Raw genomic sequence first — 18,595 nt, 5'->3', positions numbered from 1 at the left:
AACACGCGCCAAATTCCTGACCCACATTAAACATGTTGATAGAGACAGATTGTCCGAGCGGTGATTTCAGCACGTAACGGTCAACACGGATATGCCTGTGTGTAGGAATGATATTAGGAAACTGTTTCATGGTTACAGGGAATGACACAGTTACTGTGTAATTATGTTTAAATTTGATGTCAACTTATGCCTTTTACCACAATAGTTTGGAATCAAATCGGATTTACTTGATATGTACTTTTGTGACAATGATTTGTAATTCTCTGTAAAAAGCACGGGTGTTTTTGTCAAATTTATTTAATGTTTATATGCTTGCAATACTTCAGCATCATTTGTCTTGCAAATATACATATAAGTGTCAACTCAAGAAAATAACCAGTCTCAATTATCCATTTGGCGTAAAAGACAAAATAGCGGTGAAAATTATGTGAATGGAGCACTGAAAATTAGTCATGACACCAGGTGTTTGCGAAATAATAAGTATGTCCTGCACTGCCGGTATAGCAACCGCTGCTCACAACATTTAAAAAGAAGGTGTGTTTGTTTCTTGTCTGACGCCGCACGGCGGTAATCCTGCCATGTGACGTCGGCCTGTACACATGTTCCGATGCCCCGATTCCCTGATACTGTAGCGAATGAATGTCATTTCTGTATGGAAAGACCATTTGGTGTTCTTAGGGATTTAAAAAAAAATTAGAAAACAATTTGCACTGAGGGTTTTACCCAAAAGAATATTTTGTTCGCTGGACATTTTTGTATCCTGGAAAAATGAAATTCTTCGGTTCCTCCTTTCGCAGAAAAGTCATTACATGTTTTGAAGCAGTGACAGAAAAAATATACTGTCTCTTACAAATCTCAGCCATCACCACTCACCCAATAAAATTAATCGTCGTTCCGGAAGAGATATGACACTGCTCTTCACCGCATGTGGTGCAAATACAAAATGGGATGGCCCTAATCAGACCACGGACCTATATATATACAAGTTATACAAGTCCGTGATCAGACGCACGTTACAGTTATGCATTACAGGCCAAATGTATGCATTATTGCAATATCTGTAATGGATCATAAAATAAATCAATTCGCATTTTAGATTCTATTTTTACACGTCACCCACCCTTACCCCACCCAACGCCCACTCTCTCCCATCAACCACGCCTACCACTCTGGTAACAAAGACATAATTTCATAATGATTTTTTATCTGGGTTCTAAAACACATGTTGCTCACAAGAACCAGAATCAATGTCTTGCTCAGTTGAAGCATAGATTTAAAGTGTCTACTATCCATGCATGCTTGTTTCGCTCGACTAGTTTTTCGATCTGTCAAGCAAACCTAACATCGCTGTTGGGAGTCTTTGTTCTATGATGTTCTTTGTCTGGCTCTGCGCTGAGCTCTCAGGCATGACAGTGAGCATTGTGCAAGAGAGATGATCGTAGGATGATACCCCAGGGACTTACGAGATTTCCTGCAACAACAACTGCTCGTTATTTAATCACTTGGCTCACATTTCACACCCTAGAGTGATTTTAAAGTGCTTTCTGGTGTTTAATGGGGCTAAATGTGATGACTTATGGCTTGCGTGACACGTTATTAACTGTATTTCATTAATATCATGACGAGGAAACTTTATTTTTTAAGGAATGGAATTTGTATTGTACTGTCAAATCAAGAACCATAGCCAGGGCGAAACCAAGAATCGAAGACACGATCAGCGGATCCTGTGACGACCAAGGGACGCAACTCTGAAGAAGGATTTCGGCACCATCGTCCGATGGACCAACCGTGTCTTGTCCTTTTGTAAGAGGATAAAGGTTGCTCAAGATTATATTATTATACAGCATACATAATTAATATCATGTCATCTGAGCCGCACTCGAATAACTAACCACCCAAAACAATGTAGAGTTAAAGGGGCGCTTTATAGTTACGGGAAATAGGCTATATCCTCGTGAACGGCCCCGTCGGAGGCCCAGTGGGTGGCCCACTGAGTGGATCAGTAAGTTGCCCAGTGTTCAAAGCCGCATCAGCTAACGATGAGTTTCACCAGTATCTACCAGAATATGCCGTTCATGGGTAACAATGACTTCGAATCAGAACCGTCCCAATTATGAACCTTGGTCTGTCAGCATCACATATGCACGTCATCAAAGCGATTCACGTGTCAATGTGGGCTTTATAGGTAACTGTAAACCAGATTCACTCACTCACTCATCATTTAGGGATTTAGATGAGATGAGATGAAATGGTATTTAACCTCGCGTTCAAGAATGTTGCACTTATATAGTGACGTGCATGCGTGCGTGTGGCTGCTTGTACCAGTTCGGACTAACGCCGATTTAATCGTGGAAGCCAGGGCGGACGCTCTTCCACGAGATCACGGAGGCAGCTGGGGGTTTGGAGTCCAAGGCCACATACAGACTGAGCAAGAGATAAGTACATATGTGAGACGAAGTCCAAGTGCGGAGGATGGGACACACGGGTTACACAAAAAACTTTGTGCATATACTGAAACTCGCATATTGATTTTTAACAGATGGTGGACATTAAAAACGCTTAAGTTGCACGAAATTACAGGTGCATCCATATGTGTATCTTAACATCAAATAGTCATCAATATTCCCGCCCAAACCGTATCTGGTTCTGATATAAAAAGTGGAGTAAATTCCTTTACAGAAACAGAACTGACAAACTGCAAATCGGGATGACGGGTGAGTGCTTTAAAAGGAACTCCGATAATTACAAATTGACTTCAATATTTTTAGCGTACATGGAGGTATAATCGTAAAACGGTGTGCGTACTGCGTAAATCCGCGTAGCAAAAAACCATATTTAAGTCAATTCTTATAAATTAATACGTCAACAATAATAACTTCAAAGACTGCGGTTTTTATCATTTACATACAAAACAAACCGTAGACAACAGTACAAAGTGACATCATTCAGAGCAATAATACGACACAATCCCGGCCATTGTTTTATCAGCCACTCAGGAGAGGGCCCGCACCAACTAATTTGCGTTTTTTGGAAACATAACCGCAAAAACACTTGCTTGGTCAGCCAATCAAATGCCACGGTCACACTTGCAATGTTTGTGACGCCATGCTGTTGTTCTCTTGAAAAGAATATATTATTTCGAAATATTCGTTTGATAACCCGTTGTCTGATGGTTGAACACTCGAACCTCTCATACACGGAACCACAAGCCCTCTGAGACCTCAATGCCATAAATGAGAAAAATGACAATATTCTACCCTGAGCCTAATTACTCCTTTTGTTTATCAAAGAATGATGGCGTGGCGATGCATCCCGTGGGATGAGTCAATACACCACCCCAGCGTGAGATGACACTCTCACCGCGCATCTTATCACAGGACAAACACAGAGCAGCCCTCACAGCAATATCACGAGATATCGGTAAATATTAGAATTATCCCACACAATATTTGTCTTACATATCAGCCTTTTCTACTCATCGATCTGCATGAACATGGTATTATTGACGGCTAATACAACAGGCACACGCATACGATTCTTTGAAACAATTGATGGAAAACGTGGCTTTTTATCTTGTGTATACATTGTGTTGGAGGAGATTAATACAAACTAACGTGCTGCTTTATCGTTGTGTGTAATCCGTGACAGATCCAACACAACCACTTCAAGCTAAAGTCAAAGTTGAGTTCTACTATGATTGAGAGTTGCAATCGTCTGGATGGGGGTTGCTATAGTCTGGATGGAGGTGGCATTAGCCTGGATGGAGGTGGCATTAGCTTGGATGGGGATCGGCATTAGTCTTGATGGGGGTGGCATTAGCCTGGATTGGGGTGGCATTAGCCTGGATGGGGGTGGCATTAGCCTGGATGGAGGTGGCATTGCACTGGATGGAGGTGGCATTAGTCTGGATGGAGGTGGCATTAGTCTTGATGGGGTGGCATTAGCCTCGATGGGGGTGGCATTAGTCTCGATGGGGGTGGCATTAGCCTAGATGGAGGTGGCATTAGTCTTGATGGGGTGGTATTACCCTGGATGGAGGTGGCATTAGCCGGGATGGAGGTGGCATTAGCCTGAATGGGAAGTAACATTAGCCTGGATTAAGGTCGAAAGTCGAATCACTACATCTACTGTCCTCGGGTTCAATGCAAAATCTACTTTCAAGCAAATTTTGTGGTTTCCATGACAACACGTAACTGGTTTGATGGTGGTTTTCGGTGTTTAAGAGATAATGCAGATGGTATCTGTAGCGGCATTGATTTCAACACCCGGCCTCCAGGTGGGCAACTGAAGTGGTGTTATATTACAGAAACAGATGGCAAATGATAAGGGGCTATATCGTCCATAAAGATGAGGGATAACGGGGGATATATCTGCCGTTAGGACAGGGGGTAATTATAGGATAAGGAAACGGAACCCAATGAGGGGGATGCTGTTGTCATTATTCTATTAATGCGACGTCTCATCAGATGCTTAATACAACATGAAGCCTTCAGAATCATATTCATCTCTTGACGATCGGTGGAATCACAACAGATAATAATTAAGTCATCTTTGGTATGGAAACGAATACAATGAATACATTCTAAAAAACAAAACACGAAATAGGAACAGATAAATTAGAAGCGTTTTACTATGTAGAATGTAGAAATATACTAGCAAGATAATGGTGTGGTACTTCAGTGGTTCCAAGACGTCATTGGCGTCTTTAATATGAGATATAGGATATATATCTGACATATCAGATATATCACCCGGAGACCGTACGGGTTATCCTGGAATGAACTTTTCGCACTCTTTGTGGCTGTTTGTTCGTTATTTCACACGTACTTTTCCTCGTATATTCCAGATTTGATACTTAAACAAGGCTCTTTTGTGACTTGTTTCTTTCATAGATTGTTCCGATATCAGCTTGTATTATTGAAGAGATGACAAGCTTAACGCTTCAGAACAGAGGACAATCGAACATATTTAATTACCACCCTGTAACATAACCTTATGTCTTACACACCTGTGGGTGGGAAACCAATTTCAGATAACAGTTTACTGGTATTAAGCATGTGTGAGATCGAAATTTCAGGTCCGTGATTGGCTTCTCCATGGTGATGACCTAAGGCAATGACCTACCTTTCTGATTGTAATTCATCCATAGGTTATTTGTGCTTTCACCGAATTGACCAACGTCTGTATCGAAACTTAATGGTTTTAAAGAGTTTAATCAATTACCCTTTATCTTATCTAGTTTGCATTATCATCATCGCCTTTATAATCCGCGGAAATGTCGGAAACATATTTGCGGAGGGTAACACTTTGTATGAGCAGTAAAAAGCAAGTAAGTCGGAAGCCGTTGTGTATTAATGCGCCACTGCAATCACGTGAACAGACAAAACATGCATCGATTCGATGCTAAAATTGTGCGATCTGTGTAAGAAACAGATTCCTGCACTCGTGCATGTCATATACCATTAACCTTACAATACGTTGATTTAAAAAAAAAAGTATCTAACTCACTTTCTGTCGTTGGATACGTTTGGAAACAACTCGAAAGAAAAATGGTATCTGACAGACAATCGTGACTTGACGTTAATCATGCGTTGTGTCACTACATCTAGTGACTGTATCACTCTCAATATGGAATACTTTATATATTTTCCCAGTCGCCATGGTTATTTGGCCACATAATTAATCCAATTGAACAATATAATTCAACAAATACAGTCATTAACACATGTACACTGATGTTTCGTAGCCTTTGATGGAATATCGCTCCAAAACGCGTCACTGAAATTAGCAGGATATAACATCCATGGTCCACCAGGCTGACAATATGATATTGGTATCGAACAACGCGACATGGACACGACGGGTGACGGTGTTATTACCTTTTCATCACGACTACAACGACGTCAGCCGCAGGTATCGCGTGACCGCCTCCGTGGTCTGGTGGATATAATGTCTGCTTAAAGAGCGGAAGGTCGGTGGTTCGATCCTCTGCCTGCGTCATACCAAAAGACAGTAATGCTACACTGCTTGGTGCTCGGCATTAAGAGGATAAAACAAGGACTGGCCGGCTTGACGTATGTATAACATGGGGTCTCCTTGTAAAACTACGTTTTGTTTTCTCAGCGGGCTTGCACTATAAAAGCGGCATTAGTCTGGACTCGTACAAGCAGACACACATGTACATCACGTCGCTAAATGAGTGAAATAGTCTTGAACGCGACGTTGAACCCCATTTTTCCTCACCTGTTTAAAAGTAACAAGCAGGTCTCATGAACCTGTCTAAGCTGACGTGTCAGGTTGATGGCTTTCAGTGTTACACCCCGCTATCGATACAGGGATGCTGGCTGTTTGTACCTGACAGCATCCCTCGCAACAGTTCATTGATCCGGGAAAATGTCAGGAAAACGTGTTTTTTGAAGGGCTTTTTTTAGGGGCGAATGAGTTTTGCAGCATAAACAACATTTACATATCGATGAAACCATATTAACAGTTGACTTTGTGTTTGACGTCCTGGGACAAACTGCTGTTGCTTCTCACTGGAGACACAATTCTCAACATGTCTCATTACTACGTCATCTTTGTGCACACCAGTGCCCAGCATCAGTATACACGTACACATATTTACTCTATGATCAATACATTTACACACTCATTTATTTAACGTAAAAAAAAAGGAAAATATCATGCATAACAACTTTAATTTTTGTAGCTCGTTGCTTCATTCGTCCGTTATCGAAGAAGGGTCAAGACGAAGCCCTGAAATCCCAATACAAACACTAAAGTTGTTGTCCATGAAGGTTCTTGTATTAAAGAATGGTCAAGAAGTAACCCTGAAAAGGTGTTACAAATAATAAACTACCTGTTCATATTTTTCCCAAGGTCTTTATGTCAAAGACTTGATTCATGTAACACTACTAACCCCCTGCGACTGGGTAAACATGTCCGAGTCAGGCCTCTGATACACGAGGATGTCCTGTTGACATCAGTCACGACGGTGATATATACCTATCGTTCGGGTCACAGACGAGTGTGTCTCAGCGCAGCTGTGATTTACGTAAGGGCACTTGACTATAACACCAACTTGCTGTGACGTCATCACTGTTAGTCAGTCAGTATCGATCACAAGTTTTCTGAAAATAATCTCTGAGATGAGCAAAATCTAATTTTCGACGAGATCAGTACATTATGAAATAAAAGTATTACCGTACGCAGTTTTGTATAAACACGTATACCCCAAATGAAATAAAAATTAAACACAATATGTTTTGAAGATAAATAGAGGATATTTTGCTTTTTAAAATGTCAACCTTTTCGGATCAGGAGGTGAGATAAACATGTTATTTGACAAGAAAAGGCAAATATTCTATTTAGGATGTATGTTCTTACTGATATTAGTGTGAATTCTTTTTATTGCCAATCAGCGGATTGAAAGTACTTCCGCACAAAAGTATTATTTCGCTTGAGCTAAATTACATGTTATTTCACCCCACTGAAATGTCGATTTTATTTTTACATAATATAGTATTTCATCTCTAAATAATAATACATTAAAAAAAGAACTTGGACATGTTCGTGTTTTTGATTACTGGAAGAGTCTGCGTGCTGTCGCCACACGTGGGTGGCCGGCGACTATATTTACAAGCATCGTGTCTTTTTAAAGGTCGCCTACACGACGGAAACACAAACACTTGATGTAGTATAATCGATGTTTGCTACCATGTCTGTGACTTTTACAAAAGTCAGAAAGCGAACGTACATTACTTGCACGTGCTGATTAGTAATATAAGTCACTGGTACTGAACAAAATCATATTTTTGTATCACATATCACATATCAGTACACACATTGCATATCACAGATCATACACCACCTTGTCGCGAATAAATTAAAATGACGTCATACATTGTTCAGTAAACATTTTCCGAAGTTTCTCACAAAGTCAATTCAGAAGAGTTTGATTGTTTGCGTGGTTTAACGCCGTTCTCAGCAATATTCCAGCTATATCACGGCGGCCTGAACATATTCGGGTCTGGGCTAGACAATCAAGTGACTGACAAAACAAACACATCCAGAGTTGTATGATAAAGTAGTTGCTGTAAAGTGAAAAGTGTTGAAGTATGTAAAGTATCGATATGTGTGTAAAGTATCGATATGTAGAAACTATTGATATGTGTTTAAACTATCGTTATGTATGAATAGAATTATATCCGCCTCAATACCACTTTATATTGTCACAGGAACTCGCATGTAAAGAAAACTGGTCCGTTAAAGTATAGCCCCTTTCCCTCTACATTCTCTTCTGGTCTGTGTCAGAAGTGTTTGTTCTATATTAGCTCTACAGTCCAGTCTTAAGATGTAAACGCATTTGATGATACATCTGTAAGGTTTGAGATAACCCTGACAGCCCGGCCAAGTCGTACCGAACACAGAGAGAACACAGACCAAACGTTTCTGATGGAGACTGTGTTGAGAGTTTAGAGGGAGGAGGGCTTCACTTTGAGCAATGTGTTTGCTTTGAATACCACGATCTGTGACACTATAAATTGGTATTCAGGTAGATATAATACTATTTTATAGATGTAAACACAAAAGATGAAACAATTGATGTGTGTAAAACATCGATATCGGTATAAAGTATCGATGCATGTAAAGCTTAAACTATTATTTCCATCTTCCATCTTGAACATGCACATAGGGAAACAATTACCAGAAGTTGGCGGATTTAAACACTTCTGAATGAAGTCAACGTATGCAGATTATCCGATATTCAATGACTCGTGTTGAACAGAAAATATGTATATAAAAACAGGTAAGCTTTTTCATGCCTGAGAATTTATCAATCTCATAACAATCCCATATTTTACTCCGATACGTTACCTCACTGCGTAAAGATCTGACAACCCCTACCTAATTCCTGAGATTATTGCGTCAGTGGTGAGGGGATAACCCAATATCGAACAACATAAAGAGGATATAAAACTTTTATTAATCAGAGAAAGGATTCAGCCAAGGCGAAAGAGAAAATGTTTCCTGGTCAGCCCTTCACACGGTGTATTTCGTAACATTATGGGAAGACACGATATTGTCTATGTCTTATTGAGTCGGCAAGAGCTTGATTGATATACACCAGGGTTAAAGATGAATCCTGGGGGATTTGAATGAAATGAATCCACCTTTCTAAGACTGCCAGGGGGGGATACACATGCATTGCAAACCCTTCAATCAACCCGAAATTTGCTCGACAGTTTACGAGCCTGATGTTAAGTTCGTTACGCGATTTTGATTGGACTGTTATAGTCATGTTAACTCCCTTGCCTCGAGAAATTGATGTATGAAATAAATATATCCAATGTAGCCCATGCAAGTCTAGATTAATGCAGTTGAGGAACATTGCCTCTGTCCCTTTTCATCCTCATTCATCATGATAATTTGTTTTTCTTCTGTAAACTATTTTCATATCAGAGACTAGATGAGTCTTGAAAAGGGGCTGAACAGCTTTTTGAGGAAAAGATGGGGTGCATACAAAAGAAGTTAAAAAGGCACATTATATTCGGGAAACAATTTATATTTGTAAGACAAGAATGTTTGTTAAAAAAACTGTCACCAAATAATTAAGTTACATGATTTTACATGTGCCACTGTGATATATTTAGTATGTTAAAAACTAGAGGGTTGCGCGGTGGGGTAGGGGGTGGATGGCGTTTCCCTGCACGGTCGCTTTATGAAACAGTATTTGTGCAGCCTGCAATCTCTGATCTCACATGATAAATGATTGCTGCACCTGACACAAGGAACATTACAGAGTAATTAACGTTGACCCGGATGTGACGAGCGACATCTGGTTTGAAGGTCACGTGGTGCTAGCATATGGCGTAATGTCCATGACACAGTTCACAGTGCAGAGCTATTTTGTCAACAAATCGCTGATTCTGCAATCTGTCATTGTTTCATAGCTATTGACGATAAATTTAAACATAAATATTTCAGCTCCCCATGCAATATGCACCGTTGAACGGATACGAAGAAATACCGGCATACATTATTCATATACTGTTGGTGAAAGCGTGTTGGCGATATTTGAGAAGAGTCATCTGAACAATTAGAAACCAGCCTTCATAGCAACTCACAGAGGACTATTATACAGTGTTCCCTGATATGATAGACACTCATATATACCCCTGATAATCAAATACGGGTCATATGGCCTTGATAACCATAAACAGAACTGATCAGAACTAAACTTTACCGATATTCGACAAACAAAATTACAAAATCAAAAATAAAATCCAAATGGAGCCCAGAACAAAACATTCTCGACTTGAGTTGTGTTCTCTAGGGTCTGTGAGACGGACTAGAGTCCACACCATGGCGAGATAGATTATAGTTCTGGGCCTTCTGGAATGGCAATATTATTTCAGCTTACTATTCATTGACGAAGACAGAACAATAGCCATGTAACGCTACATCCACAGACAGCGGATCAGATCTCGCATAGATAACTAGACACAAACAACCACTTTCACGTATTGTTATACTATTGAGGCGTTCCGTAAACAAGATTTCAAGGTTCATCAAGTATTTGGAGACCCATGCTACATGTGTTGTCCATCCATCCATGTGCTCCCCTCCCCTCCCCCAGTAATTTAAACAATGCCTTATTTGGAGAGGAAACACATGTCGGGCCAGTTTCAATTTTCAATGGAATGCCGACATTTTATTGGGAAAATGCACAATGGTGTTTCGAGCAGCCAGGGTAATGTTGAACAATAGGGTTCACAGTTTCCACAGTTCACTACGTGGCAACAGACACTCAAAACAAAACATTTATTACCTTCATAACTAAGGTATGATGTGTTTTCCGTATGTTCAATATTACGGTGATGCAGGAACTTCCTTACACCTGTGCTATGTTGTGACATGTTACCATGGTGATACAGGTATGACACAATGATAGAACGCGGTGTAACGCCCATGTAGGGCTAGGGCAATACAGTGCAGTTCCGTGTGATGGAGGAAGGAGCGACGTGAACATGATACTCGTGGAACATCAAGGAAAATATAGGACCGTCAATAAATTTGACAAAAAATAAAGAAGATAAACCATTTGTTTAAAGGGACTTCTGTGATCAAGTCAAATGTGATCAAATGTCGGTCATTAGATCTTTAAAAAAAACACATATAACTTTTTGATAATAATTCCTGGTGTCCACATGACTAGTTGGTTTTGGCCCTTTAGTTGTGGAGGTGGGCAAGTTGATGTAATTTGAGTGGAAGGTGTTTTTGTGTTGCAGTTCGAATCCTGTCCTAGTCATGTAAGGCACATGATGACATAGAATATTATTTCGACGTGATGACGTTTATACGTTTATACTTATAACTCGTCGAGAATGTGACAAATTTGATGTGAAATTATAAATGCAGAGTACAAATTTCAGCTATGGTCGACACGTTCAATGATACAGCTCACAGAAGCCTCCTGGTTTAGTAATGGATGTGTAATTGATATAGTGGGAGGACGGAGATGAAAATGTCGGGCAGTGATATATACAAAGATAAATAAGACGTTTTTGAGCCTTTAGGAAACTGATGACGAAGAGAGAGGGTGGTGAGAAAGAGATGAAAAAGAAGAGTGTAATTCATACATATGTATATTTGCACTAATATATACAGGTACACAGATATACACTGATTACATTAATGAGGACTGTCGAGGACACCAATGCGCATTTTCAAGATGGAGGTGATATTGCTTACTATACATTGTAGAACCATTTCGTTATGATCAAGGTAACCTTTGAACTGCATGACCTCTTAGGTACATGGTTCTTGGTCATATTGCCTTCCATACACATGGAACAAGGAAGCGGTACTTACCGTAAACGGAATGTGGTTGATGGCTGCGGTGGCGATGACGACAGCAAGAACCAGTCGACATAAGTCGGAAGAGAACGTCAACTCATTGTACCTGGCGTGCACCGTCTGAGAACCCGTCTTGGCTACAGCTGACGTTGACGGAAGGTAGAAACGCCCAGCTTGATACTTGACCACGGCAACACGCCGCATGTACCGCAACAACACCACCGTGTCCGACGTGCAGATAAGACACAACACGATGGAACAGAGATTGAGGATGATGAAGAACAACGCGAAACTAACGCCAAGGTCATGCGGCAGGAAGAAGCAAGTTCCTTTGGTCGAGTATCCATCTTCAGTTGCACCTATAATCGGCATGATGCCAATGAGGGCCGCGAGAAGCCACATGATGGCCACGTACACCTTAACGGCCTTGGTGGACCCGTATACCTGTTTCCCCGACGGTAGTCGTAGCATGGTCATCCAGTGGACACACATACAGAGGACACTCAGGATCTCCGCCACCCTGACCGTCACGCTGAGCCAGATGTAGCAGTAGCACAGCGGCTGAGACCAGGGGATTCCCCGCAAGGTCATGACCCCTGGGATGGGGATGAGGAGGATGACGTTGGCCATCAGGCAGGCGAGGAGGGACATCAAACACAGGTCGGTGCCGTGGAAGAAGGGTCTGTAGTGAGCGATGACGACCACGGCCACGACACACGTGAGCAGGGCGACCGGCGACAACACCATCCACGCGATCGCCACGCCGTACTCAACCATTGTCCGCGGACATCGACAAATGTCTCTGGGTCTGCATAGATGGAGATGTGGACTACACCATTGAAGTCAAGCCATGGAACATCCTCTGTCACACGGGTGTCGAGTCTCCGGGTCATATGCTGCACTTACACAACGAACAGAAACAATCATAAACAGTAAACATATTCAGACCCTGATCGTTTTGGACACAGTAGCATCGATGTTTAAACAAGTATGTGTCGGGGTATATTTTCATTGATCTATTCGTGTATCCCTGTAAACCACGGAGGAATGTTTCGATGATGATTACTTCTACTCAGTAAACGAGGTCAGGCCAACCGAATCACCTGGTTCTATACGCATCCAGTATAGAAGCAGCTGTCGCCATCACGTGTTGACGGTAATGATTAACACTAATATCACGAAGTCTACAACATAGTAAGCTGGTGGGCGCATACCCCACCGTCAGTAACAACACACACTCCACCGGCAGTACCAGCACACACTTCAGCTGCAGCGACAATATCTGACACCCTCGTCGCTAGGTGTTGATGTCCGGAGCAGATCCGGAAATGATGACACAAAATAATGAGGATTTGATATCAGTTATAACCCGCTTGTCTTGTAATTACCCGGTGAATCCAAAGCCAGAATACGATACTCCAGATACTTTGTTGAAATTGAATCCCAGGATGATACTTGGTGTTTCAGTAATTCCGATTTTGTCATCCCTTTATCTGATTCAAGGACACGAAAGCGCTGCGTCTTCTGTATTCCTCTGTCGCTTCATCAAATCCGTTCTTGAATCTGACTGTCGTCTGCTTGATGCTCACCTGTCACGTGCCGGAATATGGAGAAACGGCATCAGACACCACGCGATATTAATCGGTTTAGACAGAGGTGAATTGTTTTATCACATTGGTCGGAAAGTCATCAGAAGATGGTTGTCATCAGATTGTCGAGACGTCTACCCCTCGTGTCATAACATAAGCATGAAAGTCACGATAGAGGAACATGTCACACAGGGGTCGATGGAAGTCTTTCCATTGAACGTCTGATATCCTTGCCTACCTGTCGTCTGCCGTGTTGAGGCAGTTGTCGTCTGCTAGCAACAGGTAGGTAGCATCACTGCTGCAACGTAGCCCGCACAAAACAGTAAAGTACAACTGACGTCTGCTATCCAAACCTTGAATTGTTGTCTGCTACATGGAAGCGTGATACATTCTGTAACATACACGTGCAACGTTCTCAACCGCAGTCGCTTCCCCGCGGTGAACGTGTGTCCGGACTGACCACGTCACCGGACATTCATCCCAAGTAGCATGTTCCAGTTAAGTCTATCTGGTCTCACCTGGCGGCCGTCTTTGATCTCGGCATTGGAGGTCACGTGTAGCACAAAAGCAAGGTGTTACAGCAGCTCGCACCTGTTGCTGTAGATGCCGAGGACAGCGCAACTGAAACAACGTTTTGCTCACACTAGCTGCTGTGTCAATAACAGCAAGAATGTATAGCAGTCACGATTTCGATTCAGTTTACGCATGACATGACAAATAAACAGATCGTGTGGAATGGTTGATTCCAGAAATTCACAGAACTTTGGTCAAAAACAGGCGTTAGTTATTTCCTACGTACCATTTCCATAGAACAGGGCGGGTGTGTCCATGTCGAATCTAATAATGACAGCTGACGAAGTTGTGTATTTCCTCCAGGTGAATGAATCAGTATTATTCCCACATCTGTGCCGTTATGGCACAGTGTATCCCTGTCACCAGCGTGAGGTGTACAGAGCGTCCAGTAAAATCGTCACATCGGTCCCTGGAGTGTCCGGCACTCAACTGACTACACGCGGCAGGCGACCCACAGTGACTGCAGGGTCAACAAGCAGCCGGGGACACGCGAACACCGTGTTTACGGACGAAACAAAACAATTAGCGAAGCCTCTTTCCCCTCACAGCCACTGAACAACCTGAAGCCCATTACAACCAGCGATCGATCTGGCTGCGTTTCGGCGACTGGACCATTATATATTAACTCGACGTTAAGCCTTTAATGCAACACACTTCAGTATGATGCGCGTTTTAATTATTCTGAAAATACATGAGAAATATTTCATTAAACTATTCGAGTCAAATGAAACGATTATTTGCCATATTTTACAGTGGTATGGTTCTTTCACTTTACGTATTTTATACACAATTTACGTTATTTCGTCAACTTCATGCTATACCCATGATAATGATTTTTTCGAACGTTCCGTTTTGTGACATTATAAAACCTTCTCATGTCAAACAAACGTTGATACATGTTCACCTCTTAAACCATGTTATTTGGATCAAGTCGCGTGAACGCACCAGCTAAAGGTGAGCGAACAATAGTGTCGCGCACGTCCAATGAAATGCCTGTCATCTGCCGCGCAGCGCCCAGTCCCGAGGTCTGAATGTTATTCACGTGTAGAAGGGATCTCTGTTACATAGCGCTAAAAACCTTTCGCGTTTGACCTCTCATCTTGAACTGCTTTGGCAGTAGATCGATTCATTCAACAAACTTCGACAGGCTCCTATTGGCAAAAACAGTTCGTATTTAGAATATCTCGGTGAAGCCCGTCTGTCGCCCTACATTGATTGCGCTCTTAATTTTCGTGTTATTTACAGATGTCTGCCCGTATCTCATCGTCACTCATCTGTAGCGGACTGCACAAAGAAATACTAACAGCTGATAAATTAGTTATCATGTTATTAAATGCTTCGTTTGATTGTAGTAGTTTTGGAAGAGACCATTAAACCTTAAGCTAAAGTCTTTGTGTTTCATCGGTAAGATTGTCAGAGCTGTGGACTGATGTTTTGTGTTTGATTGGTCAAGCTGAATACATGCGATAAATCGTTATGGTAAATACCTTATATTTGTGCTGACCGTGTACATTAGTTTATGGACCATATACTGTACTTTATAATGAATATTATTATCATTATTTTATCAATATTGTATTTTGCGTGTGTCGATTAACGTGATATTTATGATGCGAAAATACTGGAATAATAATCTCTATTTATCGAACCAGTTTGCTTTCAGTAAAATGTACTTTTCCGGACTAATATCGGTTTTATAGTGGTCACCCACTGAAATAGCATGATGCAGTTTAACATGGATACCCCACTCGGACACATTGTACTGACACAGAGCCGACAAGTCCTTGTTTTATCCCCTCAATGCCGAGCGTCACCCAGGGTAACAACAAGTACCATCTTGTAACGTCTTTTGGTGTGACGTAACCGTGGATCGAACCTACGACCTTCCGCTCTTCGGAACTACTAGAGGCGGTGTCATACTTGGTGTGTATTGCAGACACGATATGCAGTGTAATGGTCCCTTAAATAGTATATGTTAACGCGTATTGTGGTCGGGCAAGTTACATATACCAATACACACGTATCTCAGGAAAAGTACGTGCGTTTAAAATATAAAACTTAAGTGAACTCAGTAAGGTGAGGTCAGCATATATCTGGCAACCAATCTGGATTGATTAAAGCCAAACGTAATTAAACTGAGTTAACCAAACAGCCAAGGATAACTTAGGGTAGAACGTTATATGAAACATAAAACAGCCATGTGTATTGTATACTATATAAGTGAGTGAGTGAGTGAGTGAGTTTGGTTTTACGCCGCTTTTAGCAATATTCCAGCAATATCACGGCGGCGGACATCAGAAATGGGCTTCACACATTGTACCCATGTCGGGAATCGAACCCGGGTATTCGGCGTGACGAGCGAACGCTTTAACCAGTAGGCTACCCGACCGCCCCGTATACTATATAAGAGATGTGAACAAGGGTTTCATTGCTTGAGAAAATGGCATTTTGCCTTTTCTATTAAATGAATGTAACAAGACAACAAAGCCCAACATTACGCGTCGGACATCAGAGATCCAAAATCATCATCAAAGTTGCATTAATCATTCTGAAGTATTTGTATCAACAATCGATACTTATATATATATATACGATACATATTTCTTTGATGCATACCAGAATACATATATACAGTACATACCCGGCTAATAATATTTATTAAAATTATCTTTAATCATGATTGAGTCAATAAATGAAAGTAATTAGTTTTAACTATGACGTCACTTAGAGGATCCTTACCAGAATGCTGCACCCAAAGGGGTCAGTACTCGCGTTCGAATTCACACCCTCAAAACGGTCAAAGTCTTATTTCGATATTTCAAAAAGCTCGGAATATGTGAAATTAAACGAAAGTTGCTTAACTTTTGTACATTAGTACATTCATACAATGTCGTACTTTCGTAGATAAGCTTGATCTCATCGCCTTGTGACTTGGTGATCATCACGAACAACCCAAGCTGAAACTATTACAATTCCACTAAGATATTCGTTTTCAAATAGATCTGCACTTTCGAAATGTGGTATACGAAGGCGGTTCCAGAGAGGGGTGGTCCACCACCCCCACACACCCCACACCCATTCCCAAACAACCCAACCCCTTTTGAAAACCAAATGTAGTATGTTGTTGGCTGTAACATTATCTGTGAGAGGTGTTTTCTTAATATTTGGGTCCCCTCCCTTTTACAAATGCTTGATCCGCCCTCACTGTTATTCGACAGGGGTGATTTTGAAAATATTTTACGAGCGCTTTAAAAACTTCATCTCTTTACCTTCAAAAATGATTACTTGTTTCTGTTCTGGTGTTTTCGTTAAAAAGGAAACGAGATGTTGTGATACGACAGTAATCTGACCGGAGCCCCATACCCTCGGAATGTTCCATATAGCGATCTTAGGGCTACGACTATCAGTGTTAAAGAATGGGATAGAAATCGTGCTTAGCGATAAGATCGCGGATCGAGCCCATGTGACCACGTGTTCTCAACGTTGATGAACTTGGCTCAGATAACATATCCGCTGGGATGCTGTTTACCACATTGAACATAAACTGCCGGGCAATAGAAAATATACACCCATGTTTGTTGGTAGCAAATAATGAGACAAACAAAAGAAATGGTTATTCGATAGTGATGTATTTGATAGTTGTGTTTTGGACCTATTTGTTTTCAGCCTAGTTTTTTTGTGTTTTTTGTTTGTTTTTTGTTGTTGTTTTTTAGGGAGTGTTGGTTTGTTGTTTTACGCCGCACTCAGCAATTATCCAGCTACAAGGCGGCGATATGTATATAATCGAGTCTAGACCATACAAGGGATTGACATCATGAGCATCGATCCACGCTATTCGATTGTTGACATGCTTCAACCAAGTCAGCTTGCTGACGGGGTTAACCTCTTTGGTCATGTGGACAAGGCGTCCGACCTCGGATCAGAAGGTCCGTGGTTCGAATTCTATCACGGGACTCGGAAGTTGTATGGCCGCTACATTGACATGAAACATAATGTATTTAATCACGCGACCAAGGGATCGAACAACTGACAGACGCTCTATACGCTACACCACGGAAGCGGTTGAAATGTTCATGTAGGAACAAACTAAAATAGTTTAAGAACCATCTATGCAAAACAAATATTCTATGAAATGTGTTCAGTGTAAATATATTTCACTTTGCATGCTCAATATGGCAAAAGGAGGCAGTTCGTGCACGAAAACTTCCATTTGCTGGGTGACTGAAACACATCGAAAACACTGGGTCCACTCACTGTGTCTACATTTCGAACTATCAGTTGTTCCAGACAAGCGGAGTGCTGATATTAGATCGTTGTGTCGATAAAGAGTGATTGTTGCTGTTTATAAGCAGACTAGTAGCCCATAAAAACAAAGCCTATGGTGAAAGGCGACATAATTGATCGGGTGGTCAGGCTCATCGAGTGCGTGCGTGCTGCGATTTATCTTGACCAGTTCCGACATGGGTACAATGTGAAGCCCATTTCTGGTGTCCCCCGCCGTGATATTGCTGGAATATTGCTAAAAGCGGCGTAAAACCACATTCACTCACTCACTCACTCGCTCGCTCACTCAT

The 18,595-nt window shown here is 41.5% G+C and overlaps 1 protein-coding gene across 1 annotated transcript in view; it reads right to left on the bottom strand.

Annotated features, from left to right (window-relative positions):
- LOC124152350 overlaps positions 1–14,612 on the bottom strand; it is a 44,097-nt gene extending 29,485 nt beyond the window's left edge. Inside the window, exon 1 of the mRNA XM_046525267.2 lies at positions 11,875–14,612. Within this exon, the coding sequence (XP_046381223.2) occupies positions 11,875–12,636 (762 nt within the window). The 5' untranslated portion in view covers positions 12,637–14,612. The remainder of the gene's footprint in view (positions 1–11,874) is intronic.
- Between the last annotated feature and the right edge of the window lie 3,983 nt (positions 14,613–18,595).

This window comes from Haliotis rufescens, unplaced genomic scaffold (assembly GCF_023055435.1).
Source record: "Haliotis rufescens isolate VD_foot unplaced genomic scaffold, xgHalRufe1.0.p SCAF_13, whole genome shotgun sequence".
Lineage (NCBI taxonomy): Eukaryota > Metazoa > Mollusca > Gastropoda > Lepetellida > Haliotidae > Haliotis > Haliotis rufescens.
The sequence above is the reverse complement of the archived record's forward strand: the minus strand, read 5'-3'. Positions and strand labels throughout refer to the sequence as shown.